Consider the following 27493-nt stretch of genomic DNA (forward strand, 5'->3'; position numbering starts at 1 on the left):
ACTGGCAGAGCATGAAAGACTGAACTACAAATTCTTTTTTTCAACCTGGAGTAAAGTTGGCTGTGTAAAAATGCATCTTCCATCTTGTCCTTAAGCATCTCCATTCAGCTAACTATTCTATAGGCTATGAATAACTGAAAGCATATGCAAGCAATGAATGAGGCAAGGTCACCGTTACTGAAATTTGTTCCGTAGCACACTTGCCGCTTTCACTCAGAGTTTTCATGGGATACAGCATACTAAATATGAGATTGCACATATCTGCAATCAAGTTAAATATATTCTAAGCAGATGATATATCTAATTAACACTTCCTGTGTGAAATGAAATAACACAGTCCCAATTCCCTTTCGACTAATGGGAAACTTCCATAAACTCAAAGAACTGAAGCCCAGATAACACTGCCTATTCTGACCTTCTGTAATGAACCAGATACTGTGCGTCTTTCAATAATCCCTGCAGCCGGTTTCTATGATCCTTTTCTGATCTGATGAGATGTCCCATAGAAGAACATCCAATGTGAATTCTAAGCAATGAGGAAAAAACCTACATTGTTGGGTAACAGCTGACTGCTTGGTACTGACTTTTTAACAAATGCAATAGAAGCATGCAACAGCTTTTCTTCAGCTCCTGTGTACAAGAATTGATAAATTAATATTAATCTTTATATTTTTGTTAAAATCTTGATATTGAAGTTTTCTAAATTATTCCCTGAAGACCTGTTATCTTAACTCAAAATATCTGGCAAGTCTCCACTGAATCCTTTCTAGTTAGGAGTGCAGAAACTAAAACTTGACGCAGTATTCTACTGTCTGACACCAGATGAAACAGTGCTCTTATCCTTGATTCTGTATCTTTATAGGCATCCATGATCTTTATGAGTGATCACGCAACTAATGTGTGATTCTTAGACTGCATATATATAAAAAAAATCCTCTGTAATTTCCTGCCTCTGCAGTGCTTTCATTTGCCAGTTTAGCTGGTTGTTTAAGCCTAAGAATTGATCACATAGGCCACTAAGGCATTATATATGTGAGGTATTATGTTATTAGGCAGTATATAATTAAGTATTTTATAACTAGATAATTAAATGAGAATGGTCTAACACATAATTGGACATGTAAAAACAGTTTTAAGTATTTATTTTGTAGTGTTTAGATCTGTTTGATTACAGTATAGTAGTATTGAGAATATGGCTTTGACTAAGACCTGAAATGGTGAAAGCTATTAGCATATCTGACAGCATCTTAGTGGTGAAATAAATCCTATTAAAATCTAATAATTGGCATTGATCCCAGCAAGTTCAATAAAAGGGAGAGTGTTCAAAAACACACATGCAGAGTATGTCTTGGCAATGCTATTGGTTTTGGTCAACAACAGACAATCTTACACACTAGGTGTGTAATAGTGCCTAGGAAATTAAATCAAGGGTATTTACCAGATCTTTCAAATATAATGCCACATATTAGCAATAGTTCCGCTAGTAAAAGTGTTTCACACAGGACAGATTGTAATAATAAACAATTGCATGAATCCTTGCTTTGGTATCATATAACAAATAATAACTCAGTATATGGTAATACCGTTATGTTCATTCAGTCATGCTGCCTGAAAAGCTACTGAGCATGTAGCTGATATCTCATTCGTTTTCCTCCCACTTTACTTTCACATCTCAGCTTGCAGCATCCAGCCTTACATAGGCATTGTCTGGTGTTAACCATATGTAATGTTATTGCTCAAAAACTAGAGCTTTATTTCAAAAAGCTGTACTGAGTTTTGAGCTAAAACAAAAACCCTTTTAGAAACCAGAAATCAACTTGATTAAAGCAATCTTATGTGTTTTCTTTGACTTTTCTTTTGTAATACTGTGAAAAAATGGAAATATATCCTTCCTGTGTTTGAGATTATTTTAATACCATCCATGGTACAACCGAGATGGTATGAACAGTCTATATCTAGTACTTGTTTCTAAATAAATAAATATTTTGTTATGTATCAGATGTAAATGGTTTTAACTTGTCATACTACATTTACCAGCTTTATATCATACACTAGTGTCATTCATGGCAGCAACACTAAAGAGTCAGCCTTTACTGAAATGTCTCTATAAACACATCACTGAGAAAATAACAATAGAAAAAGTTGGTAAGATCACATTTTTAAATTAGAGTGTAATTGTAGTTTCTATTCTCTCTCGTTTCTATTCTCTCAGCAGACATCTAGCACTAACTTCTTTCAAGTTCTGTTTTTCATTTCTAGATCAGTAGTTAGTCATATGTCTGGCCTGATCTTGGAATTTATTACAGAAGCAGATATTCTCCAGGGGAGGCAAGAGACGGTTCTGCAGCCAGGAATTGCCAGTGTTCAGGAGCACACTCTCTGTTCCCATTACAGAATCTGAGGTTCTGTGGCACTTCTGAAAATATGCCTATAAAGTAATCCAAACAAATGGAATAACACAGGCCACTACTACTTGCTGTTTGTATCCCACATCATTTTTCAAATGGTCATCAAATCTCTTATCTCATGTAATAGGGTACATGCATAGCCAACAAAGAATTACCTGTTACTTATATCATAGCAGGGTTATTTTTACTTCACAGGCAGTAAAGGATTGATACACTTGTTCAAGCAGTATAAACTCAGCCTTTATACAGGAATATGATCTCAGATTTCCTTAGTTTCTTTTTCTTTGGTGTGTGTGATTTGTGCAGTGAAAAGAACTGCCTGTTCATTCAGCTTGCAAGACTTGTAAGGAAATTTGTTCTGTCAGTCAAGAGCTGGAGAAACGCCTTGTGGGTGAGGGTCAGATTGTTCAAAAGAAAGTGAGATATGAAAGGGGAGAAAACTTACCTGGACATACTTTATAAGCAAGTACACCTTTTGACTGGTGTTTTGCATCTTACAGTTCCTGCCCTTAAGATAAAAAAAGACTAGCATTTGAAAATTATGCTATTTAATCCAGGGTATATTTAAATTAGTTTGTCAAGTAAATACTACCTTTAGAGAAATTAGTCCTTTAGGGAAGTTTAATGTAAAACTACTTTCAGAAAGGTAAAGTAATAAACTCAACAAGAGCCTAGAAAAAACGCAGCACAATGGAATCTGAAAATGAGAGGAGCTAGGAAGGCAAGGCAAGGGAGGAGGAGGTCTTCATTAGCTGTTGAATATTTCTGTTAGAAACTCAGCAGAAGAGTTTCAGGTCATTCCGATAAACTACAAGAACATTGGTAAAGCTGCTACCTGTTTCCTCATACTTCAAGCACCCTACTTTGGAGCTCAATATGATTATGTACCTAAAAACCACATTCCTGCTAAATTGCTTTTTACCATTACTGAAATATCTGTTCAATTCCTCCTCTGACAAATCACTGTTATCTGAAATTGATTGGTCAGTTGGGCTTGAGGGAATCTACAAGGTGCTAAAAGTTCCCTCAAGCATTGCACATATTTCTAAGGACAGTTTTTACCCATTTACTTAATGCTGATAATGAGAGAAAAAAAAAAAATAACAACAGAAAGACTAACTGCACCAGCAAGTAGAGCTGAGATTAGCGCAGTGGAAGGTAACAATAGTACACAGAAGTACCAAACAGGTACAACACAGTCAGTGATAGGTCAAGTTGTCCATATCTCTCATATTTACATCAGCTGTACACTAAATAGATCACAGAGGTAGGTGAAATTAATTCCTTCTTCAAAATGTGCTTTGCCGGAACTCGTCTGTTCTTGAAATCTACAGGCAATAAAACCTGTTTGATTTTCTACCATGCACATATGGAGATTTTTGTGAATGTGTATTTTTAATAAGATTATCATGTGAACATATCCACTTGCCATTTTATTTTTAAAATGATTTTTTCCCATCCTATCATTTCCTTTTATACTGAACCCAGCAGTTCCTGGAATCCTCCACAATTTCTTTAATTTTAATGCTTTTTATTTTATGCTGTTACTGTGACTTTCTCAAACTTGAAGACCTTGGAAAAGTGCCTGTTATAAAATATAAAAACCTTGTTATATACTTCCAAACCTGGGAGAGTTTTGAAAAGGCATAGGACAGCAAAAAGAGAAATTCACAAAACTCTCAGTGTTTCTGTGTGAGTGCAAATGTGGACATTATTCACTTTCATTGCATTTACTGAAAAATATGGAAGTCACAGGGAAAACAGGTTTTCTGGGGAAAAAAATATGTTCTTCTCTAAAATGTACTGTTAAAGAAAAGGCTTATCCAAGTTAAACCAAGGGGGTGAGTGGTGGTAGTGAATGAAGCAAAACAGCAAGGAAAAAAATGGCTTAAACAGTTTTTCGTAGTCCATAGACACAAACACTGATGCCAGTGAAGGGAGAGAGCCGGGTAAAGATAGAGTGAAGGCACTGCTTCAGAAGGCCCTACCAACTTAAGCTGATTTGAGGTGTATGTGAGTGATAGCTTTACAGGGCAGCTTTGGTTAGCCATCCTCGCCCAACTTCCTTCCCTTTCCCTTTACTGTTACTTTCCTTGGCCCTCTGCAAGCCTGCTAAATTCACTAAAATCACAGAAAATCACTCAACAACAAAGAAACAAAAGTTGCTTTCTCCCCCTCCCCCTTGTAATAAATTAGATTTGTTGTGAAGTGAGGAAGGGCAGCAAGCAAGGCTTTGTAGCTAGAAGGAAGGGGACAAAGGATGAGGAGTTAAGTGCTTGGATGGGGAAAGGAAGGTTGTTGGACTTCTCCCTGTAGCAACAAGATGTTAATCAGCATTTTGTCCTGTGGATGGTAGGCTCAAGTTTGATAAGTTGATGTGATTCAAGTGGATGTAAGAGCTTCCCATCACTGACAGGAGATGAGCTTTCCCTGCTCACTTGATCCTCTCCTCTCCCTTCCCCTGTTTTGCTGTTGGCACTCACTGGACTTGTACAGAAATAGTTCATATTGCTAAGCTGGCGAAAAATAATCCAGACTAAAAATTTATGCCTTGGAGCTAGGTAAGGAAAGCTGGAGACTGCATGGTCAGGATCATGTTCAAGGAAAACAAAGGCCTGGAAAACAGTAGGGGGATCCTTGCAGTAGTGGTAAGGTGGCAGATAAGCTTAATTATAACACATAACATCACTCTCAAAGTGACAAATTGATTCTAAATACTTAGACACAACAGATTCTTCGTTGAATAGCTCTGAGCATGGGATCGTTGCATTGTGCTTTAATATTTGTGTTAGCTTACATATTTTTTGTAAAACCAGTTGTTCAGATAGCGTACACAGTTAACTGTTCTTCAGTTTCAAAATGCAAACTAGGACACTTCCGTGAAAAATTTTTTAGACATGTAACAGATATACATAAGGATTTTAAAGAATTATTTGAAGATGTATTGATGCTACTCAATATATACTCTCAGCAGTTTGTAATTAAGCAAGTAAAGGACAGTTTATGCATGTTTCCTTAAATGCAAGACTTTTTCCCTCAGCATTTTAGTCTTTTAAATGACTTTATCATGAAGCACAGGATAAATGTTATTAGCATTCACTTTCGACAAAAAAGTAACTTAGTTGTTGTCTACATTAATTTATCATTCCAAGCAGAGACTGCTCCACACTGATTCCTAGTAGACATAGAGCAGTTTCTACATTCAAGGGAATGTTTTGCCTGAAGAAATTATGTGTGGCTATTAAAAACAAAAAAACCAACCCAACAAGTTTTTATATTGATCTTTAGAGCAGCAATCTTCATACAGAAAAGGAAAAGTCCTTCTGGGATGACAGAGTAACTACTTACTATGCTTACTGTGAAGAACGTTCCTTTATAGGCTCCTAACTCCAGTTAGAGAATGGGGAAGGGTGAGTGTCTATAGGCTCTGAGAACTATCTTAAACCAGGATCTAATTATCCCACAGATATAAAATATTTTTAAAACAGTATCTGGGATAAAGACAGGATTCTACTACATTATGTTATAGCAACAGTCCTTTGGAACAACATCTGTGAGTTGTTACGTATTTGTTGTACATTACAGCTTATTTTTTAGATCATGTGGAATGCTTTTTTTCAAGGTTCTCAGAAAATGCAGAGTAAAGAACATGCAGTAGAAAAAAGTGTTAGGTGCACCTCTAATGAATCTATCAATATCACCACAGCTTTCTTAAACATAGCATTTTCACTGCTAATTTCTTTAGTCTGTATGAGCTAGATGTCAGACACTCTGGGGCAGCTAAAGACAGAGAGAAGAGATTAGGAAATATGCAAGTAAAACCTGACTTTTGCTTTCAATGGGAATTAGGTATTTTAATTCTACTGCATTTTTAACAGGCTAGATTTTTTTTTAAATTGGTCATAAGAGTTTACAAGCAAAATGAATGAGTACACCACAGATTTTCCAAGGCATGCATACGTACATACATACATAGAGTGTGTATATATATATACATTCATAGAGTGAGGGATAACACACCAGTAATAGACTGTAACTAATTTCTAATGTAGGGACTTCTGTATGTTTGTCTCAAATTTATGAGATGTACACACAGAAGATTACAATGTATTAGAGATTACATCTCTCCGTTGTCTGTGAGTGATATATTATCAGTACACTCCATTTTCATTCACAGTCTCCTTGCAACATTTCAAAGGTTACTGTAGGATCGTGCAATATTAAAGCTTTCCTTCTATCCACGAATCAAAGCCAGACTACCCAAATTTTGTTTTTCAGGTCCATCCCACAGTCAGATGATAATATATTTATGAAATCTAAGACCTATTTTTAGCTGGGTATTTCATGTTTAAGTATTATAGAAAACAAGGCACACTTAAATTACAGGGCAGTATTCAAACCTTTGAATCCCAAGTCACAACCTTCCCGTTAACTTTTCCTTCTTGCTAAGCAGACTAAGTCACAGACCAGGCTAGACATTTTCAACTTGATTATTTTTCTTCAAAAGTATGACTCGGTATCATTTAAATTCAATTACGCTAATGGTGGAAAAGGTAAAATGATTTGTGTTAAAAACTTACTCATTGCCATGATGACTATGTTTTAATTCATGTTATAGTCAATGTTTGGACTTTACCACTGCTTTCAGTGACATGTAACACAAGGTTTAACAGCAATATATGTTCGTTTTATATGGAAATGGGAATTAATGCAGTTTTGAGATATACTTCAGGGCAAGTTTTCAAGTAATGTCATGTGGCTGTAATGCTATCTGTGGATTGTTAAAGGTTTTATATTTTTAAGTATTTTTTAACACACAGTGAGTGCTTTGCTTTATACAGACTCCTAGCCAAGAGTTACTTTGCTTAATTCTCTTGAGGTAGTTGCTTCTTGTTGAGAACAAGGTGGGTCATCTCTGGTGGTGCTAGAGTTTGTAGCTGATAAAACTAAAAGGTTTACTTCTTTTAGTCACCTTATCAAATTACACAGACCTTTTCTTTAGTCAGCAATGTTCATCTTGAGCAGATAAGGGAGGAAAATTTGATCTCTCAGGTAGCTGCCCCTCTTCAAGAGCAAAATTGGAACTTTATCTCCTAGTATGCAGATGCCCCCCATGGATTCTTGCTTTCTTTTGATTATTCTTTCAAAAGATGTATCCTTTCAGGTAACTAAAAATGAAGGAGTTAAATAGAAGCTGAAAGGAGCTTATACGAAAACAAGAAATGACTCTATTGTAGTGGAATTAATCAAACATGGTGATAAGAGAGACATACCTAATTTCAGAAGCTACAGAAAGAATATCCTATCACAGTTGTTTCAGTGACCTCACTTTTTAACTTTCAGGGGAAATGCCTTCAGTATGCAACCTTACACTGAGGAAAAAGAACTAAAATAAGTGGACAGAACAATATTATTGAGATTGCCAATGGATTTTTTAACAGAACTTTTTTTTTTACAGTCTCTGCCTCATAAAAACAAACCCAAATGACCAGTTAGAGGAATTCTAGACTGTTTTCATTTCAAAAAAGTTGTATGGACCTACATAAATCATGTATGGCTGTAAGTCTTAGATCAGAAACTTGTTCATAAGACAAATGGCAGCATCATGTCTAAACTCCTGTATTGTGCACAAGAATGCAAACATACCGTTGTGCATGCCTATATAAATAAAAATGGTATCATAACCATTTTTATATGCAATATTTAGGGAAACAAGTTGGACAAGAATATAATAACAGTAGGATATTTTATCTTGAAGTCCCTTAGTAGTCTCAACTAACCATATGGTCAACCTCCAAAGCAGTACAGTGATTCAGCTGAACTCTACTTTTCAGCTGGATCTCGGCAGAGAAACAAAGGGAAAAAGAGACACAAGCCAGCTCGGTTGTTGTAGGAATAACAACATGTTCTTATGGCAGTGGGATTTAATGTGGCATGTGGATTGTAATTATATCACAATTATATTTCAACTTCTATATAATCACCAAAAAAAAAAGGTGAATGCAGTGATCTACAAATAGACTTTTGGAACAGACGTTAGAATTATACTTCCCAAGGAAACAACAGTGAAAACAGAATGGTTTTATCAGCTGCTGTTGTAACCTAGCACTAGATTTTAGTGTAGAGATCTGATATTCTGATAAAATATTTGCTATTTTATACCCTATATTTATACCCTATATAATTTGTATAATTTTGTAAATACAAAAGAGCAACATTTTCCCCATAGTTATATTTTGTGACTTACATTTTGTGACTTCTTTCTTTAGGCGGTGACATTGAAGCAGGTTCAATTCTTCCTGACTCCTTCAAAGATTATATATTATTCCTTTCTGTGAAAATAATAAAAATAGCATTAGGAGTAGTTTCTTTTCTCAGATGTCTGCTAACTTAACTTTGTGTTCCTGCTTTTCCCCTGGAAATACCCTTCTGCTCCTGTTTATGGCAGTTCTTATTCATTACAATTTTATTCACTGTCTCCTGGCCTTTGCCTTAGCTTTCTTCATCCATTATTATTTCAATGCACATGACATTGCTTCTGGCGAAGCCTAGCCATGCTGCCTGATGAATCCTGTGGTAATGCCTATTAATACCAGCTATCTTACTACTTAAAGAGTTGTAATTGCACTTTTTATTTTGCCTGAAAGAAGAGTTCTTAGCACTTCACAGTCCCTCCAAGCACTCTAATTTATTTTCTAGATCACCAGATCAAAGATTGCATGATGGAAGTTTTCATACACTGCCAGAGTAAAAATATTTAGATAGGTACCTGTTAAGAACCTTCAAAAGAAACTAATTGCTAGAAACTTAACTCGCACTGACTTGCAAGACTAGGGAGGCTTCCACACTGATGCTATCATCAGCACTGTGGAGCACCTCTTAATAATTTTGATAAACCTGGCCTTGTAGAAGCTTTTTTTTTTTTTTTTGCAAAGTTGTTTTGCTCTTAACATTGAATAACATTTGGTAGGTATTTTTACATGTATGAAAAATAGATATCAAAATAGTGTAGACCAAATGGGAGTTAGTATACAATGTCACCAGTCTGAACAGCTATAGCTGCAGTAGATGATTCTTTAATATTGACAGGCATAAATAAATGATCAATAATAAAGAGATTATGAATTGATTAAAAAATGGGCAACTTCTATACCAAAGCTGTTATACACAGCACTCTTCTTCTTGAATAGTTTAGAATGTAAGAAACAACCGAAATATCACCAGAGTTAGTAATGCTTCTCAAAGGGAAGAAATATAGTTACAGTTTTAATGCTACAGATTTCTCTTTAAACATTTGGAATTAAAAATACAAGATTTCCTACTGTAAGTGCCTGAAGTGCATATGACAGCCATCCTACTATTCAGCTTAATGAGCCTGTCAGCCCAGAATATTAAGCAGTTTGATTTAAGTATCTTCAATATCATGTAGGTCTAAAATGTTAATGGTAAGCAAGAGTTTGGAAAATGTAATAAGGGACACTTTTCTACATAAAAAAATCTTCTATCTATCATCTGCTATTTGCCTAGATTATGAAGTATGGTTATTAATCATTATAGCTTTGATTTCTAGGTAAAAAAGAATTCAAATCCCAAATTTTCCACTGTATTTTAAGATGTCTTTATAAGAATCCAGAGGTTCTTGACACTTACTTGCTGTCATTCAGCCCTCATTTCATTTTCTTGTTCAGCTTGACACTCTTTTAAGGAATACTTTCCTCAATTGTTTCATCCACCATTGTGATTTGACTTAGCAGTCTTCTGATTAAGTCACTGCTTACAAATCCAAGATTTAGGAGTTTGGATGCCCTAACCTTCCTGAGCCACTCTTGCATCTATAATCTTATTTCTGGCAGAAGAGACATCTCTGCATATGTCAGATATCCAGCTCCAGAGTCATTGCTCCCTATATTTGTCATGTTGGCGTTAGAGATGGCTCTGTAAGTTTTTCTGCATATTGCTTGTCCAAGATGTGACTTAAGCAACTGTAGGCTTGTATGCAGGGACCGAAAAAGCACTTTTCTGCAAATGTGCTGATCACTGATACTTTCAGGTATCCACAAGATTTTAGAAATACAATCCTTGATACTTTTATGTTAAGTTGTTTAAGGATAGACACTGTGAACTGCTGATGGCTAAAAAGCGAGCTCCTTCTTGACTCAGAAGAAGTTGTATGTTTCATTTGAGCAATGTAGGTTTATGGCTATTGGAAAATTAACAGATTCAAACTTGTTCTAACTGGGCATATGTTGAATCACTAACCAGCTTCCAGGTCATGTGATGGGAAAATTAAATGGATTAGTAGGGAAAAAAAGAAGGAAAAAAGAAGTTTGTACTCAGAATTCTGTCAGGACTGCTATGATTAAATGATCAGCATTATCTGATGTCTCTAAAACTCTACTAAAGAACAGTGGTGGATGACTATAAAGTACATTAGAACTTAAGCCAGTTTTCTTTGAAATATAGATCACTTGAAAGGATCTCTGTAACTCCCAGAGGAAAAATTTCCTAGGTGGCCTGATGCATGAAGTCAATAGTTTGAATCAGCTGTACTATTTCTTCCAAAGAATACTGGAAAAGGCTTCTAGTGTCTCTTTCTTATGTGAGAATTCAAGTCCTGTAAGCACTAATGGAAATTTCTCAAGTAAATTCCATGCAAACTTAGGTGAGAATACCTCTTTCCTTCTATTCTTCAGCATGGACTGGTGTTTCTTTTTAAATATCAACAAAATAATAAATCCAGCACACATCTTCATTATTTCATGCCACCTACACGTCTATAGACATAACTACAGTACTTTGAATTTCATGCACAGGGGTATTTACCCTTTTTTACTTTAAAATTATCTTGTGGCTTTACTGTATATCTTGGCTCATTTATTTTAAATCTGACATTTTAATAGCCATGCCACTTACAAATTAAAGAACTGGTACATTTTTTTTGCCTTGGAAAATGATAAATGACAAAAGGTTTTTTTTTTTATATAACTTTTTGCCAGAATCATGGAAGACACATTGCCTTCAGAAAATCTTTCAGCAGGTAATGTGGCAGTGGGATTTAATTACTATTTAGATTACAGAAGTCCATAGATACACAGTCCTGGTTACAGGATCTCATTGGTTAGAGGATCTCATTGTGGTAGATGCTGTTGAAACCCAATTCTTTCTCAAGATAAGTACCTTCTGGGCCACGGCAGTGCAAAATACCCTATTCTTCTCAAGGCTGTCCTAGAAGGCTGAACTATTGCTGATTGTCTGGGTAAGATAAACTCACAATGTGTTTCTCTTGTCTACAAAAAGCAGACTCAAATAATTTAAGCTGTGAATCAAGTAATAACTTCTGGTCACCATCAGCATGGGCAAGATTTGAACTGACGACTTAGATTGAAACATGCTAAATTCTACAATCAGCCACGGCATTGCAAGCTGTATGATGAAAAGAAAAAAGAAGATATTTTCTGTTGTGTGGGTAGTGTGCTTTAAATGTGAGAGAGTCTTCGTAGCTGTGGCAGCAAACAGCTTTGAGGTAATTGCTATTTTGTGGTTCAGTTCAGAGATAGATGTTAAAATGAGCCATTGGCTTCTGTTTCTGCGTTCTGAGCTGGCCCTTCTTCATGTACAGCTTTATTGCTTTTAAAGGGACTGTGTACTGGCACAGCTGCTCCCAGTACAAGAGAATATGCAGCACGTAAGGAAGAAGTTCTTTACAGTGAGGGTGGTGAGGCACTGCAATGGGTTGCCCAACGAAGTTGTGGATGCTCCATCCCTGGTGATGTTCAAGGCCAGGTTGGACAGAGCCTTGGGCAATGTGGTTTAGTGCAAGGTGTCCCTGCCCATGGCAGGGGGGTTGGGAGTAGATGATCTTTAAGATCATCTTTAAGATCATCTATCACCCTAACTATTCTATGATTCTATAGGGGAAAAAACATTCCCACATATTTTCCTGGTAAAAGTTTGGTGATTTTGTATACAATTCAAGCAATTAAACCCTATAATAGCTTTAACTGCAAAATATGCAAAATACAATAGTTCCTCTAGTGATTACACAGGATACTTAGTGTTTACATTCGTACTTATTTATTTGTCACTTTGATTATATGCATGCTTGTTAAGGAGAAGTCTTGCTCTGAGGTTTCAGTCTTTTCCTCTTTTATTTTCAATTTACTTTAGAAATTTATGTCAGTCTTGACCACTCTTTTTGTCTGCCATGCATGGGAGAGGTATTAGCCCAAATTCTGCTGTGGGAACTCTCTGCTTCAGCTGCCTTTAATAGGATCACACTTTTTAAAAATAAGTCATACACTCATATAAAAATTTAGATAGAAAACTAAATTATATCAGCAGTGAAAAATCGTATGACTGAAACATCAATTCTAATTTAAAAGCATTTCTTGAGACAATGCAAAATGTAATTCTATTGCCAAAGTGAGGCAGGGCTGTTCTGGGACAAAACTAATATAGAAGTCTGACAAATATTGTTAATAACCCACTGATATGTATAACTGATGAGAACAGTGTTGACAGCACCATATTGCAAAAAAGAATCATAGCCTGATGGCAACATTACAAGCCACTGGTAGAAACATGCAAGAGCCTCTAACACTGTTAGGGTTGCCACCATAGCAATGGACCAGATACTCAGGAGCTGACATCTTCATAAATCAGAAGCTCTCTGGTACCACAACAGGTCGTTGGTTTGACTAATAGATGATTACAACTGAGGACTGTAGTATGGCAGAAATCATGCTAAGCAATAACCTGTCCATGCTGTTGGCACTTTGGAGGCCAGAGATAACAAAGGGAACTCAGGAAGTCTGGCTGCTGCTTCTACAAAACAGTAACTGTAAAACCCAGCTGAATTCAAAAGCCATGTAGGATTTAAAAACAATACTGTATGTGTCTATTAGAATTTTCAGGTGAATTGAAAATCTTGTTTCCTACATTATTAAATTAAACACTACCTATTGTAAAAATATTTGCCCACCAACAAATGGATATCTACATAATGAACATTTACAGATGGATCTCCTTGCATGAATTTCTGCCCCTTTAACAACTTGCGTACATATATAGTTCCAGATTTCCATTTTAAAAGCTGTAATTAAAGTGTAAATATTGTTGGCTAATGTAGTTGGCTGTCAGTATGCACTTGTTATGGAAAATGCAACATACGTCATTAAATAAGAGAGCATAACATATTATTTATAATTATGTAGGAATATAGTGTTCAGCTTAAGACTTGTTCATTTATTGTAGTGCACAGTTTTAAATGTTGTGTTGCTGTATAGCTTGGTTTTCTGATCCCTGGAAGTCAGAGTGTGTCCTGGGTTCAGCTGTAACAGTTAATTTTCTTCCTAGTAGCTGGTGCAGTGCTGTGTTGTGGCTTTAGCCTGAGAGCAGTGCTGATAAGACACCAATGCTTTAGTTGTTGCTCAGTAGCGCTTACCCTGATCAAGGACTTTTCAGTCTCATGCTCTGCCAGTGAGGAGGGGCACAGGAAGCTGAGAGGAAGCAGAGCCAGGACACCTGACCCAAACTAGCCATAGGGGTATTCCATATCACAGCACATCATGCCCAGTATAGAAACTGGGGAGAGTCACCCAGAAGGCCCAGATCGCTGCTTGGGTCAGGCTTGGTATCGGTCAGCAGGCTACACAACAGAGTGCTACGCTTATTTTCATATGAATCAGTCTGATCACACCATGATGAAATACATTTTTCTAGTGAGAATTTCACCTTTGTGTGTCTCATGCAGGCAGGGAAAGATTTTCTCCTCCTCCAGTGCTTCATTTTAAATGCTCGTTCTTTTTTTGAATGCTATAATGACAACCTTATGCCCTCTGGAAACCTAATTGTCTTTTGAAATTAAGCTGAACTTGTCACTTAAGGAATGGTTTTATCTTTTGTATGTAAATTAGGGCAGAGTGCGTTTTTGTTAATTTTTAATAAAAATGAATGCCTGGATAGACGACGACATTATCAAAGGAACAGACGAAATTACTTTAGGAGTCTTATTTTATTTGTAGTTGATGGAATATGTCTTTGATATCCTTATTTACATAGATTAGCACTTTATTCCATAATTGGAGCCTTCATCTTATTAAGTAATTGACTCTTCCTTCATTAGACAAAGGAATGCATAACTTATAGAGAGTCCTGGATACGAGAGAAGGAATAGAAGTTCTTGATGTAGGAGATGGGAGCACCCACAATCCTTACAAACAGAAGATATACTGATATGATAAAAGCACTAGTGTGTAAGAGGAAATTCTGGACATGGAGATGGCTATCTCAATGTAGTCTGGGGAAAGGCTGGAAGGGATGCAGTGTGCCCTGTTGCAAGTAATGAACTCATGCTACAGCCTACAATGTGCAGACAGCCACAACCTTGATGTGCAGCTTACCACACTTAGTAGAACAGCGATTAATTTCAGATACTGCAGTTGTAAAGGGAAGTGTTTCCAACCAGAAGGGAGCAAGAAACGCTTTTCTGTTCCTGTAATGTTCACTGTTCAGTCTACATAGGAGTCAACAAAGGTTCTTAGTGTTGCAAGAGGAATGGTTTAAATTTAAGGAAAATCAAACAATTCTGTTACTTACAGCTTGTGTGTCCAGTTTTATGTATTTTTATAGCAGAAGTGAGTATTACTGAACACTTCAGTACCGAACACCAAGGTGTTTGGAGTCAAACCAAGTACACTGACATGCTCAGAACATTGCCAGCATTGCCAGTCATACATTCATGGAACCTGAGAAAATATATGGGTCAGAAGAGACCTCTGGAGATCTTCTAGTCCAGCTCAAAGCAGGCTCACCTCCAATGTCTAGGACATTGTTCAATTAAGTTCTGAATATCTCTAGTGACAGTGAATCCACAGTCAAACACCTATTTGACTGCCTTCAGGGTAAAAAGCTGTTTCTTGTCATCTTAACTAGGACCCTCCCACATTGCAACTGGTGTCCATTGCATCTTGTCTCATCCTTGTGCTCCTCTGAAGTGAGTCTGGACCCACCTGCCCTGTTGCAGGTATCACAAAGGGTGGTGTGCATCTTTTATTTAGCAGGGAAACGCAGACCTGTGTTTCACACAGCAGTAAACTTACCCATTCTTTTGCCATAACTAGAAAGAAGCTTCCTTTCACCTCCTCCTTCTGCTCCCAGGAAGGAGAAATCTGACCCTGGTTTTATGTATAATCCATTTTCAAGTTTCTTTTTAACTAAGAATTACTCCTCTGCTTTCTTGAAATTTTTTTGACCAAGCTGCAAAATGTAAAAGGCACTCTATCTTTTTTTTTGAGTGGTAAAAGTACACCCATAGAACAAATGGAAAGTAGGATCTACAAACTCTTTACGTGGTAACAATATGTCTCATATAAATATTTGTCTTTATTGCCTCCTCTGAATCTCAGTGAAAAAAAAAAGAATCAAGTAGAATATATTTTAGGTGAGGCTGAGGCTGTTTTAAAAATTATCAAGAAACTACCATCTTTCAGTTACCAGTTTTTGCACATTTAATGAGCTGTGGATGCAAAGCCTAAACTGAGCATATGATGTATATCAAAAAATTTGAATAATTTAATTTACTAAATATTTAGCTTACCAACAGTATAGACATTCTGATAACTGTGGTAAGCACTGTAGCTGTACTAGTAATTAAAAATAGTGCAGACATACTAACACAGTTTAGCAATGTAAGGATATTTCAAAATAGGGTTCTTAGTGTAGCTTGATTGGTATTTCCATAGGAACACTCGAGTCAGATACCACGACTCAGGTATTTTCAATGTTGAAGCAGAAGGTGACCCTCTGTGTGTGCTGCAAGTAAGAGACACATGTGAGACAGAGAAACACATGCTTCTGGCACCCATCTTCTTTATTTTTCGTAATCCACAAGATTGGTTCTAGGAAAATAAATTAGTTGAAATTGTGGTAGCCTGGGACAGCAAAACCCCCAATTTTCAGGAGCCTTTATGGGAGAGATCTTGCCACAGTGCTTACACTGTTTCTAGCAACATGTCTTCTTTTCCTGGACTGAGTTCCTGATTTACCTCTCAGTGTCCAATCTTCCTGTGGAAGACCCTGTCAATTGCAGCAGGAATAATAATCATGCTTCATCATTTATAAGGCTTAAAACATATACATTCTGTTCTCTCATTATGTATTCAATAGCCAGATGACATCAGAACGCAATGACATGGAAGAGAATAGCACAGATGAAGACAAGAGAATGTTCTCTGGGAAAGTCCAGGCTCACTTTGCTATTTTTTTTTTTCCCCTTTTTTTGTGTGTGTTTCCAAGGCTGTCTACCGTTACATGTTCCGACTTATCCTTTGGATCCACCTTTTGCTCTACTCCAGAGTCTAGACCAGCCTCCTAACTTAAATACTTTAATTAGTTGCCTACATTTAAATTATATGGCCATCACGCCATGTGTATATTTTTTGATATTAAAGATCCTCTGGTCACTTTCAGCAATTCGCTGGATGTGTAGCTGCAGCATTCAGAATAAATTCTGCATGATCTACCTCAACTCAACCTCTCCTCTTTGAGAAGATAACAAGAGATTTTAATGGCACCGAGGAAATAGAGTATGTTATATATATTTGTAACACCAGAAATGGTAATACTGGTTTAGAAGAAAAATGCTGTGAAGGGTAGAGCTCACGTGAATAGAGAGCTAGTCTTAGAACATTCACACTATAAACACTGATCTTTCACATACTAAATATATATTTTAATGCAGATGTGTGGGTCTAGGAATCAAAGATCTGAAATGTCAGACTGGAAAAGCAATGAAACCTTGACATGTACCACTGGCATAATCTGATCTCACTGCTGTTTTACCACATTAGTCGTGACTCATTTGATGGCTGACCTTACTATGAATCAGGGTAGTCTTACCGTGCCATTTCGCTGTTCTGAAGTCCCACCTCAACAATGCTCTTTGAACTGAAGCTTTATGTGCACCAATACTGATGTGTCTTTTCCTCATCCTGCTCACACAAGTATTTCATCAGGTGGCATATTGCTCATAGCCAAACAAATAGTTGGCACATTCAGTTCCTCTGTACAGACTTTGCTATTCAAGCAAAGAACATCTGTCTTGTTGGCCATGTTCACAGGCAGTTATTGAAAGACTGGAGAGACATCATGTGCTTTTTTATTCTAGGATCTGGACTGCATCTTGTAACCGAAACAAATGCTGTTCCAAGCAAACTCTGCTTTTAGGCCAGTGACTCTGACCTGTGAGAAGTCCTGTGCTTGGAAGCCGTTAACACATGAACCTCTACTGTAATGCTCCAGCAGACTGCTAGATTATCTTTTATTTTTGTAACCTTTTTTTAATATACTAGCCAAACTTAGCCAAATTTTCTGAATTTGGGCAAACAGTGCCAATACAAAAGCCAGTCTTCCAGTGCTCTCTGACTCTGCTAGCCATTTTGGAGGGCTGTTTATTTTTATCAGAAATCACTGAAACACATATGGGCAAAAATTATGCTTGAAAATGCTTGATTAAATTTGACTGAAACTTTTCAGAGTTTTGCAAAGTGTTTAATAGTTGAAAAGTAGTCTTCTGTGGAAGTGAATGAATCAAACAGTAGCAGCTATAATGAATAAGCCATTGATTTCACTGAGAGTGTTTATGTGGGTCATTATACCCTTTTACAGGTACCTAAGGGTTTTGAGCACTTGTATGTATCTCCAAAGTGTTCAGGAGCAGCTGTTATTAAATTTATCTTAAATTTATTTGGGAAGCAGAAAAAGAACTGTACAGTGCAGAGCTACTTCCAATTTAAAACTCTGTAATAAGCAAGTCAGTAATTTCACTCTGTCCTTCAAATGTCCACTACAAAAGAAAATATTCTTTAATATTTCATGTATGTTACACATACTGCTGTCAGGTAGGGGATTTATGGGTTTCTTGTTTTGCCAATTCAGAAGCACACTGACAAAGAATACCATTTTGACCACCTTATCCTTAATATCCTTAATTATAGCCTTCTTCACAAGGTAGTCTTTAGATGTGTTCACATATATATTTATCTGCAGGGCATTATTGTGAGTATAGGAGGACACTGTTAACGGATTTGCATAAAGAGGCTTTGGAGTTGTCATATGGCTTTTATTCAGAATAGCAATAATCTCAGACACTTAAAAAACCTACAAACACCTCTCACTGTCACATTTGGCAATGGTAAAATATAGGTCACTAATTACACACACAAATCAAGTAAGAAATAACTCGCAGACTATTTGAGTACGTGTGGGCAGTGCATGCTTTGCAGAAACAAGATTCACAGCATTTACGCAAAGATCTTATTAAAGGAATAAATCTCTAATATATGCAAAATAAAAAAGGAGAGACTCAATGAGAGAAGAATACTTGAGTCTAGTTGGCCAACACTGAAGAAGGGAAGTCTGTTCTGTTTAAACAGCCCTGCTCATGCTGGTGAACAGGCTGCCCAGGGCAGTGGTGGAATCACCGTCCCTGGAAGTGTTCACATATCGTGTACATGAGGCCCTTAGCGACATGGGTTAGTGGTGGCCCTGGCAGTGCTGGGGTGGGGGCTGGACTTGATGATCTTAAAAGCCTTTTCCAACCTGGTTGATTCTATGATCAAAACGTGACTCTGATAGACTATGTTGAAATTACCTAGAGAATTTATGCCGTATAGAATTTAAGCATTCCTGACAGAGCATTCGCCACTTAATTTGTATCTAGCATCATCGTGTTAAAACCGATCCTCAATTTCAATGTCCCTCTAAGAACTAGAGAAAATCACCTAGCTACATGTGTTAACACCGCATGTGAACAGGAAACATTTACGTGTAGTACCACTTGTTTCGGGTTCCCTGGTGGAGAGAAGAGCCATTGCCCCCTGCAACCGCTCCGCGGTCCTCGGCGGCCCCTCGCTTCCAGCCGTTCCCGTCACAACTCCCGCTCTTCCCGCACCGCCCGACACACTGGGGCTCCCCGGGGAAGCCGACACAGCCGACGGGGGAGGCCGGGAACCCTGAGGGGCCGCCAACACCCCCCCACCGCCACCGGCCCCCCCAGCCCAGCCCAGCCCAGCCCAGCCCCGCCGCGCCGCAACAAAAGGCAATGCCGAGCACCAGGTGGCGGCCGCTGCCCGCCGGCTGACAGTAGGGGGCACTCGAGCTTCACCGTGCGGCGCTCCCGCTCGCCCGCGCCTCACCGTCACCTCAAGGCCGCCGCGGGCCACTCCCGCGTCCGCCCCGCTCTCGGCGTGGCTCTGCCCGGTCACCCCCTGCCCCGTTCTGACACCCGTTTCGTTCCGCGCTGTTCCTTCCCTCGTGTTCCTGGGTTTCTCTGTGGCCGCTTGGCAGCTCTGCCGCGCCTGTAGGGGAAGAGAAACTGATCTCCCTCGTTCCCTTCTCCCATCTCCCTCACCGCCGCCTGCGGGGATCGCGCTCGGTCCCGGGAAACTTTCCCGCTGCCGGGAGCTGCACCACAGCCAAGGGGCCTGGGGAAGGGCGGGGAGGCGGCTCGTTCCTGGCTCTCGGCTGAGCAATCCTCCCAGTGCTACAGACTTAGTAGGTCGCGTGTGATCCATTCTATTTTCTATATTTTCTATATTTTATTATTTTCTACCTTCCTTTTCCGCAGAGCGGATGAGCAGAGAAATCCCTGGAGAAGATCCTTTCCAAGGGTCTCGCTCCCAAGCGCGCAGTGTACGAGCGGAAAGAGAGAATGAATAATTAGAGACCAGTTCCATGAAACCACTTACCGAAAAATTAGCTGCCCATTAAACGGGAAGCGGCGGGGAGCAACCATGTAAGTCCTTCCTATACCCAACAGCGGAGGAGCGGCGGGGGGCAGGGCCGTGCCCGCAGCCAGCCCTGTTCCCCGTCCCGCCGCCCTGCCCCGGCAGACAGGGACTCGGGGGTGTGGAGCGTCGCGCTCTAGTCCACACCCCGCAGCCTCCCTTCCCCAGGCAGCCGCGCTCATTCTCCTCCCTCCGTTTCCCTGCCAGCCGGTGTGTCCGCGGCGGCAGGAGGCGGAGGCAGCGGGAGGGGAGAGAGGAGGGGAGCGGAGCCGGCCTGCCGGGGCCGCCCGGGAGAGCTGCTGCTGCCGCCGGTGCTGGTGCTGCGTTGGCGGCGGGAGGCCCCGCACCCCCGGCCGCCGCAGCTGAAGGACAGCAGCCCGCCGCCGCTCCCGCCTGCCCTCCAGCAGTTTCCGCTCTCGGCTTCAGTGAGGAGGGAGGTGTAGGGGACAGGGATTTGTTTCGAGGGAACGCTGAAGAAGCCGTTCCCCTCCTGTAGCACATTGCATAGGCGTTCCTATTATGGAAGTTAAGTGAGAAACTCCGCAGCTTGAACTGATTTGGTAGAGAGAGAGAGAAAGGGGTAGGGGGAGGGCGAGAGGAAAGCAAAATTATCCAAACCAAACCAATGATTTTCCTGCAAAGTGCCGGGAAGTTTGTGGAGCACTTTCTAGGAATCAGGTCCTTTCTCAGTCTCTCCTTGTCTTTCGAAGAAAAAGCTCGCTTTTGGATTGCCGTGGATCCTAAAGAGAGTGTTAGACACACTTGAATAATTCCTCTGCCGGGGCTGGATTCGTGGGAATTTAGGAAGGAGCGTGTGTGTGCAAAGCAGAATCTGCCTCCGGAGCTCGCTCGCTGCTCTAATCTGTATGGATCTAAAAGTGTCACATTCAAGACCTTTCCATTTGCAGCTTTTGATTTCAAGATTTCCCTTTCCACTTTAAGTAGCTGCTAGGAAACTGAAAACTTTTGAACCTACCTCTTACTGGCTTTGGATACTTTTTTTTTCCCCCCGTTCTTCTTTTTTTGTATCTCTGTGGAATTGGTCTCGCAAGCTATCGGGATTGCTTTTAATATGTCAGAATGGGTCTGCTGACGCCGCTCCTGCTCTTCGGATTTGCATTTTTCCAAGTCTATGGTAAGTTCCCTTATTTTAGAGATGCCGTTTCTGTGCAGAAATCCCCTTCATCTGACTCTGATTTGGGACAGCACATGTGGACGGCATTATAAGCTTTAACATTACGGAGCCTTAAGTTTGTTTCTGGTATAAAAATGGTATGGGGCGGAGGGCGGGGGGGGGGGGGGGGGGGGAGGAATATATGTTTCCAATAAGCAGTCCTTCCCGTCTGCTAACTTAATGGAAAAGCAGCTTGTGAATAGAAGGATATCAGCTTGAGGTAGCGAGGAAAAAGTAAAAACTACAGTGCTAAATCTTTTTACTTCGGGGTGGTGGTGGTGGGAGGACGCGGGGAGGAGAGAGGAAAAGCAGAGCGCTGCTGTAGCTGATTTTACTTTGCCTCCTTCTATTGTTAAACTTTTCGCCGGGAGAGCCAGCTGATGAAATAAATAGGTTAGCTCTGCCTCGGCTCCAGGTGAGGCGAGCTGGCCCATTTCCAGAGTCCCTGAACGGCTCCTTTGGCGCTGGCGAGCGGCGGGCGAGGCAGGGCGGGCAGCGCTGGGGGCTGCACGGCACCGACCACCCCGCTCTCTTCTCCCTCTCCCCCCGCGGGGCCGAGCCGGGCAGGGCAGGTGCGGCGGTGCCCGCCAGCCTCGGGGGCTCCGCTCGGGGGTGGGTCCGACGAGAGGGTCCTCCCGTCATCTTCCCCCTGTATCCCCGTATTCCGGGCTTCCCGGGGGGAGTGTTCTCGTGGAGCTTATGCAGCGCTGGGGAGAAAAGGGAGGGGGAAGTTCATGACTCTTTTCTTTTTCCCGCACTCCCCACCTGCATCCTCCCCCTCCGCTCGTCCCTTTGGGTCTGCTCTACAACGCTTCTTGCTGTTTTCCAGTTGAAGTAATGGGCGTGGGACCATAAATTAGCATCTTGAGGAAGTGCGCTTTAGTAGGGCGAGAACTTGAGCGCAAGGGTAAATCGGCTTTCAAAGTAGGGGTTGACGCTGTGCTGCAGCATAGACGTTAGAGGCATTACAGTAGTTCAAGCGCACAGCTAGGAAGGGAGCATCTGTAACAGCGTACAGTTGTACACGGGTGTGTGCTGGGACCAAATGCTCGGCAGTCCTCCTAGCATTGAGTATTTGCATCTCTAAATAGTCTTCTAGGCTTTAGGTGAATTCACTGTCTGGGTCCCTGGCAGGTTTTGCCTGTTTAAGCAAACTTCGTTCCAGGAAGCTGCTTACAGCATTTGCTGCATCAGTCCTGAAGCAAGGACTCTAGGTTTATTGTTTGCAGTCGCAGGCTGCTTTGGGTATTTCTCCCCCTCTTCTCATCTTCCCCGACCCCTTAGCGAGAAAGGAGGCAAAATAGACAAGAACAGGGAGACATTCAAGTACAGTTTTACATTGATTGCATAATACGTGATGCAGTTTAATGTTCAGTTTGGTCTACCGACAAGAAAATTTCTGTGTAATATATGCACATGCTAAACAGTAGGAAGTTTTAACTGTGAAAGGATTTAATGGAACATTTGTGTGTATTACCGTGGTCATAGTTTTGCAGGAATTTTGTTTTCTGGCATTTTGTATTATTTCTCCTACTGTAACATATCTTGATCCTTAACCTGAAGACCGCTGGGATCGGCAATATCTTTGTATACAAACTGAAAACATTAGGCTGTAGCAATGTAATTATTAGTAAGTGTTTAAAATTGTATGTAGGTAGAAAGAATACAATTAAAGTGCTCAGTGGAAGTGAGAGCGAATCAGAGGAGCTTGGTGTTACAGAATGTAATTAGTGTACCAGGCTGTTTGGAGATATATGGAACAAATGCAATTAACCAGCTTGCTGGAATGACAGGAGCAAGGCATAATTTATTCTAGTTTTGTCATGGGGAACGCAAGTAGAACCTTTGTTCTGGTCTAGCCTTATAGGACAAGGCTAGGTGCAGGTGAAGCACACAGCTATTTTAGAGCTGGACCATTAGGCAAAAAATGCCAAGAAGCTGCCCAGAATACATGTGATCCTTCCCTTTTGTGGGAAGATATTGCAGAGACTGTCAAGTTTGCCTACATTAATAACTCTCTTTAAATAAATAAATAAGTAGAAGCCTTGTGGATAGCACGTCATGACCAAGTAGAGATAAGCTGTTACTGTCGAAATGACTAAAAAGTAGCTTTGAAGAGATACTGGCATGGAAGCTTGGCACGCAGTACTTCGGTTTCTTTAGAAGCATAGTAATTACAATTACACCTTAGCGTGACATATTTCACCACTTGCTCTGAAAACATACGTATCAACATTAGGGCTACTTGTAATGGTTTAATGTAAGAAAAAAGGCAACCCTCAACTTAACAAGTCCTTGTTTTGATTTCTGTGTTTGAAAGTTGCCTCTTGGTGCATTTCTGGTTTTGAGGTTTTGTTGTTGTTTGATCTGTTTAAGTTTTTTTTTTTTTTGTTGTTGTTGTTCTCTTGGCATTGGGTCCAGACAGAGAACGACACTGTAGCATTTGAGGCATGTTAGCCATATACTCATAGAATAGTTAGGGTTGGAAAGGATCTTAAGATCATCTAGTTCGAACCCCCCTGCCATGGGCAGGGACACCTCACACCAGACCATGTCACCCAAGGCTCTGTCCAGCCTGGCCTTGAACACTGCCAGGGATGGAGCATTTACCACTTCTTTGGGCAACCTCCTTTTCCCTTTGACCTTAGTTGTGTTTAGTGATTCAGAAGTGGTATTACACAGTGCATAAAGGTGTAGATCAAAATTATGATTTTTTTTTTTTTCCAAAGTTATCTTCTCTGTCCATGCTTTTATGACACCTGGAAATTGCAAAACTCAATGAAAATGGCAGAAAGCATGTCATACATACATATATTATTATTGTGCTTATGATTTGCCTGTAGCCCTGCCCATATTCTTGCAGTATGTTCAGGGAATAACTGTAATTCTCCTGTTCTTTAACTATTAATCCTGGTTACTGTTCTTGGGGTGGGGGGGAACACACACAAAAAAACCCCAACAACAAAACACCCCAATAGGCAGAGTCTGTACCGTAAAATAAACCACTAGCTATTGGAGTTAAACCAGCTGATTACTTGGGGGGTAGAGGAGTGTGGGGTTACAGTGTTCAATTGATTTTTGTTACCTTGTTATATGGTTTTTGTTATCTTTCTTTCAATCATTAGTCAAGTTTGAAAGCACAAATATTAGCAGAAAAGTTCACAACTGCTGTTGCCACACACAGTAGCTGTAGTGGGCCAAACTCTGCCCTTGCAGGACCCTAGTGCTTGCAGTGAAAATGACCTTTTATGTCAGGGCTGGCTTCTGGCCATTGTCCTTTGAAAACATCAAGTTGATGCTCTTGAATGTGTGATGGTGTTAAAGATACATGAGAATTATTCTGTAAAAGCAGCATTTTGTCTCTGTGTTAGTATATTTCAAAAGCACTTACTTTCTTAATGGAAAGTATACATCTGAAATGGTGGGGTGGCTCAAACCTCTTCTTTTTTTTTTTTTTAATATTAATCTTATCTCTTTACACCACACATCTGTGGCCTTGTGCAAGTCTTTATTGCCTGTTGGAGAACATGGCTTACGTATAAACCTAGAGTATATTCTTTCAGTGAGTATCTGAGCTGACAGGGTCTTGATCTTTCATGTGAGTTTTTCTGTTGATGGATAACCTTTGCCTCGGAGGAATATGTGCATCTTAATGCATGAAGAGTACAATTCTGAAGTGGAGAGTTTGTGGTTTGGTTTCCTTTGGCTTGTTCTTCCATAGGACCCAATTCTGCAGAGCATTTAAGTGCGTGCTTCTGTCTCTTATCCAGAATCTCGCTGAAGTTAATAAAACATGTGTTCCAAGTTAATCATATGCTTTAAAACTTTGCTGAGTAGGGATGAATTTATGCCCATGATGAAATGCTTTGCTGAATTAGTCTTAATGTTTTGCTTTCTTGACTTCCTGTCTGGAAAGTTGTTATTGCAACAACATATATTTATGTGCAAAAGATAAGCAATGAGGACATCCTGTCATTTCACTTCCAGAGATGGATAAGCTTGAAAAGTCATGCGATAATCCAAATAATTCTTGTGCGTTTGCTAATTTGCTACTCTGAGAAAGGTCTGATACTCTTTCAGAGAAGTCGCAATAGGGTTCTTTAAACTTTTCCATGAGTTCCACTTACTACAATAATCCTTCCATTAGAAACTTTCTGGAATGATGAGATTGATGTTGCTCAGGGAAAATAAGTTTCTAGCAGTGCAGGCTAAACATATGTAACCTTAAAAGCAGACAAAAGGATTTAAGTACATTTTAAAGGATGCATAAAAAACATCAAGGAGATGTCCCATCAAAATTTGGCTGTTTTGTCCAGTGAGCTCTGTTTCCAGGTGTTGCTTTCCTATAGCAATGCTGTGTAGACTTGCAGCACTAAATTCAAGACACGCTCTGTCTGCTGCTGAACTGTTTAGAGGAAATTACTAAAGACTTTGCAATGGCTTTTTAGCCACTTGCTACCCTTGAATTGCTATTCAGATATCGATCTCAGCTAAATAGATTGCTAACAGGTTCTGTACATTCTGTTTCAGCTACTTAAAGAGGAACACTGCTGTCAGGTTTTATCTGTTCTCTCAGCTGGCATGGCAGAGGTTGCTCTTCCTGTGGCTGCCATCTGGCTTACCACCTCTCATCCCAACCTTGTGGAGGATACTTAGTAATCATATTGATGCTATTTCTTGCCAAGAGGCTAGGTTACTGTTGCTCTTCTCTATATTTCTATAGAAATCTCTTTATTTTGCATGCAGAAGGCAGCAATTGTTCACTCTTGCCAAATAAAATGTGCTGTTGCTTTGGTTCTGACTGAACAGACATTTCTTACATGGAACTGCTGAATTTTTACAGAACATTTATTGTTACCCAGGCTTTCTTGCACTTGCATCTTTATGCCTTGTATATTCCAAAATATGTATATGCCTTTATACATGCCTTGTATATTCCAAAAAATTCCTTTACATTTTGGTACATAGAAGGGTACAGAATCTGATCTTAAATCACTACCTCAGAGAGAATGCTGAGGATACCTTTTGTGCAGGTCTAGTCACATAGACTGTCAGTTATGAGATCTTTCAATCCAAAATAATTGCACAGAAATAAGATTTGTAGATGTAGATTTTAGTCTCACCATCTTTATTTTCACACCTGACTTCTGCTATACAATGCAAACTGTGGACTCTCTGCCCTGGAAGTTTTGTGTCCAGAAATAAGATTGAGTTGTCAGTGTTATCCTCACCTCAGACCTTTTCCTTAACAAAATAACTGTTCATCACCCATGGTTAATACTTTTTATTGTTACAGTGGATAATTAAGCAAGACTCTATTAATTTAGGACCTGATTCTGCACCACTGAAATCTATAACAATTTTTCTATTGAGTCCTTTGCACAGATGACCTTGAAAACACATGATATCTTTAAAGATTATATCTTTACTTACTGTAAGAAAAGGCTTGCATCTTAGTTTATGTAGTGTGATCTTGTAACAAGATGAAGTTGGCTTGCTGCTACATCCTCCCATGGAGATAGCTTCCAATACTAGAGGCTAAAAGTGCATGTTGATGTCTCAGTCCTGCTTAGTCCTTACTTGTTCCTATCATGCTCTCTTTAACTAGTGCAGGGTACCCCTTCGTAATCATGAGGATGCTTCTTGTACTGGGTTGTGGATATAATGAAATGTGTTCTTAATTTTTTTCAAGTCAAAAGTTCGTGAAGTAAGAAATGACTTTTTAATTCCATCTCTGCAGCTTATCTTGGCTTTGCTGCCATGGAAGAGATCCAAGATGTGCTCTTAATTTTGTTAAAATAATAACTTTCATCAATAAATACATGAACAGTAAACAAACTAACCAGTAATACCCATGGAAGAACCCTGATATCTATATTGAGCTCCTGAGCTCTAGTGGCCAAGCCTAATTGAGATTCATCTTCATATTATGGACAAATGTGATGTGAAGGTACTAATTTAATCTTCTGGCAGAAGTAGCTTGTGCATATGCTTAAACTTGCAGTCTTTATCACTTTCCCACAGCTCTTTTGTTGGGTTTTTTTGACTAAACAAATTGTTTGTAAAGTCACTAAATAATTATTATTACCTGCAGATCTCCGAGGTAACACATCTGTTTAGCTGGG

General features: G+C 39.6%; 1 protein-coding gene and 1 long non-coding RNA gene across 21 annotated transcripts in view; one reads left to right on the top strand and one right to left on the bottom strand.

Moving 5' to 3' along the window:
- LOC115601483 overlaps nt 1-20386 on the bottom strand; it is a 70140-nt gene extending 49754 nt beyond the window's left edge. The window contains exons 1-2 of the long non-coding RNA XR_003989363.1: nt 20156-20386; nt 8656-8740 (exon numbers count right to left, since the gene is read on the bottom strand). This is a non-coding gene — a long non-coding RNA (uncharacterized LOC115601483). The remainder of the gene's footprint in view (nt 1-8655; nt 8741-20155) is intronic.
- ROBO2 (roundabout guidance receptor 2) overlaps nt 1-27493 on the top strand; it is a 1090001-nt gene that overhangs the window by 610637 nt on the left and 451871 nt on the right. The window contains exon 1 of one of the 20 annotated variants that reach the window (XM_030471538.1): nt 20254-21329. The exons of the other annotated variants lie outside the window; for them this stretch is intronic. Coding sequence (XP_030327398.1) covers nt 21275-21329 — 55 coding nt within the window. The 5' untranslated portion in view covers nt 20254-21274. Of the gene's footprint in view, nt 1-20253; nt 21330-27493 lie in introns of those variants that run through there. 20 annotated transcript variants of the gene reach the window in all.

This window comes from Strigops habroptila, chromosome 2 (genome assembly GCF_004027225.2).
Source record: "Strigops habroptila isolate Jane chromosome 2, bStrHab1.2.pri, whole genome shotgun sequence".
Taxonomy (NCBI): Eukaryota; Metazoa; Chordata; class Aves; order Psittaciformes; family Psittacidae; genus Strigops; species Strigops habroptila.